The sequence below is a fragment of the Eimeria mitis genome, genomic scaffold (genome assembly GCF_000499745.2).
Source record: "Eimeria mitis Houghton genomic scaffold, Emh_scaff3033, whole genome shotgun sequence".
NCBI lineage: Eukaryota > Apicomplexa > Conoidasida > Eucoccidiorida > Eimeriidae > Eimeria > Eimeria mitis.
The window spans coordinates 5,046-5,839 of record NW_013571379.1 but is presented as its reverse complement, the minus strand read 5'-3'; the positions used below and the strand labels follow the sequence as shown (position 1 = coordinate 5,839).

At 51.5% G+C, this 794-nt stretch overlaps 1 protein-coding gene across 1 annotated transcript in view; it reads right to left on the bottom strand.

Moving 5' to 3' along the window:
* Positions 1-794, bottom strand: part of EMH_0061560 (uncharacterized protein) — a gene marked incomplete at both ends in the record, with an annotated part of 2,802 nt that overhangs the window by 381 nt on the left and 1,627 nt on the right. Inside the window, one exon of the mRNA XM_013497940.1 lies at positions 338-707. Within this exon, the coding sequence (XP_013353394.1) occupies positions 338-707 (370 nt within the window). The remainder of the gene's footprint in view (positions 1-337; positions 708-794) is intronic.

Genomic DNA, 794 nt, shown 5'->3' with positions numbered 1-794 from the left:
AGAGAGGGGAGGAGGTCTCTTTCTATGGGGTTTATTTCTTCTTCCCTAAACCAGCTGCAGCAGCGCGGCAAAGAAGGTGTTGCTGCTGCTGCTGCTGCTGCCTCCATTGCAGCATCCTATACACACAAAACCCTAAACCCTAAACCCTAAACCCTAAACCCTAAACCCTAGTTTTTGTTGTATATCAAGTCTTATGCTGCTGAAAGCAGAATTCTGTATCTATAACATCCACTAGGGTTTAGGGTTTACATGTTAGGGTTTACAGTCTAGGGTTTAGGGTTTAGGGTTTAGGGTTTATAGTCTAGGGTTTAGGGTTTAGGGTTTAGGGTTTGCATACTTGTTCGCGTTGTTTAACTCTCTGAGCTGCAGCAGCAACAGGGGGTCTATCGCCGGGTGCATCAGCAGCAGCAGCAGCAGCAGCAGCAGCAGCAGGAGCAGCAGCAGCAGCAGCAGCAGCAGGTGTATTGTTATACTGTTTGTCTGCGTTTTCTTCTTTATACCCTGCTGCTGCTGCTCCTGCTGCTGCTGCTGCTCCTGCTGCTGCTCCTGCTGCTGCTCCTGCTGCTGCTGCTGCTGCTGCTGCTGGTGCTGCTGCTGCTGCTGCTGCTGCTGCTGCTAGACCCCCCTCACCCCCCAGCGACTCCACCCACGTAGACGGCCGCAGCACAGCAGCAGAAGCATGCAGGTTTCTCTCTAGTGGAGCCAGCCTGCAACAAACCCTAAACCCTAAACCCTAAACCCTAAACCCTAAACCCTAAACCCTAGAGGTTTTGTTTTTTTCAGTGCTGTCGAAG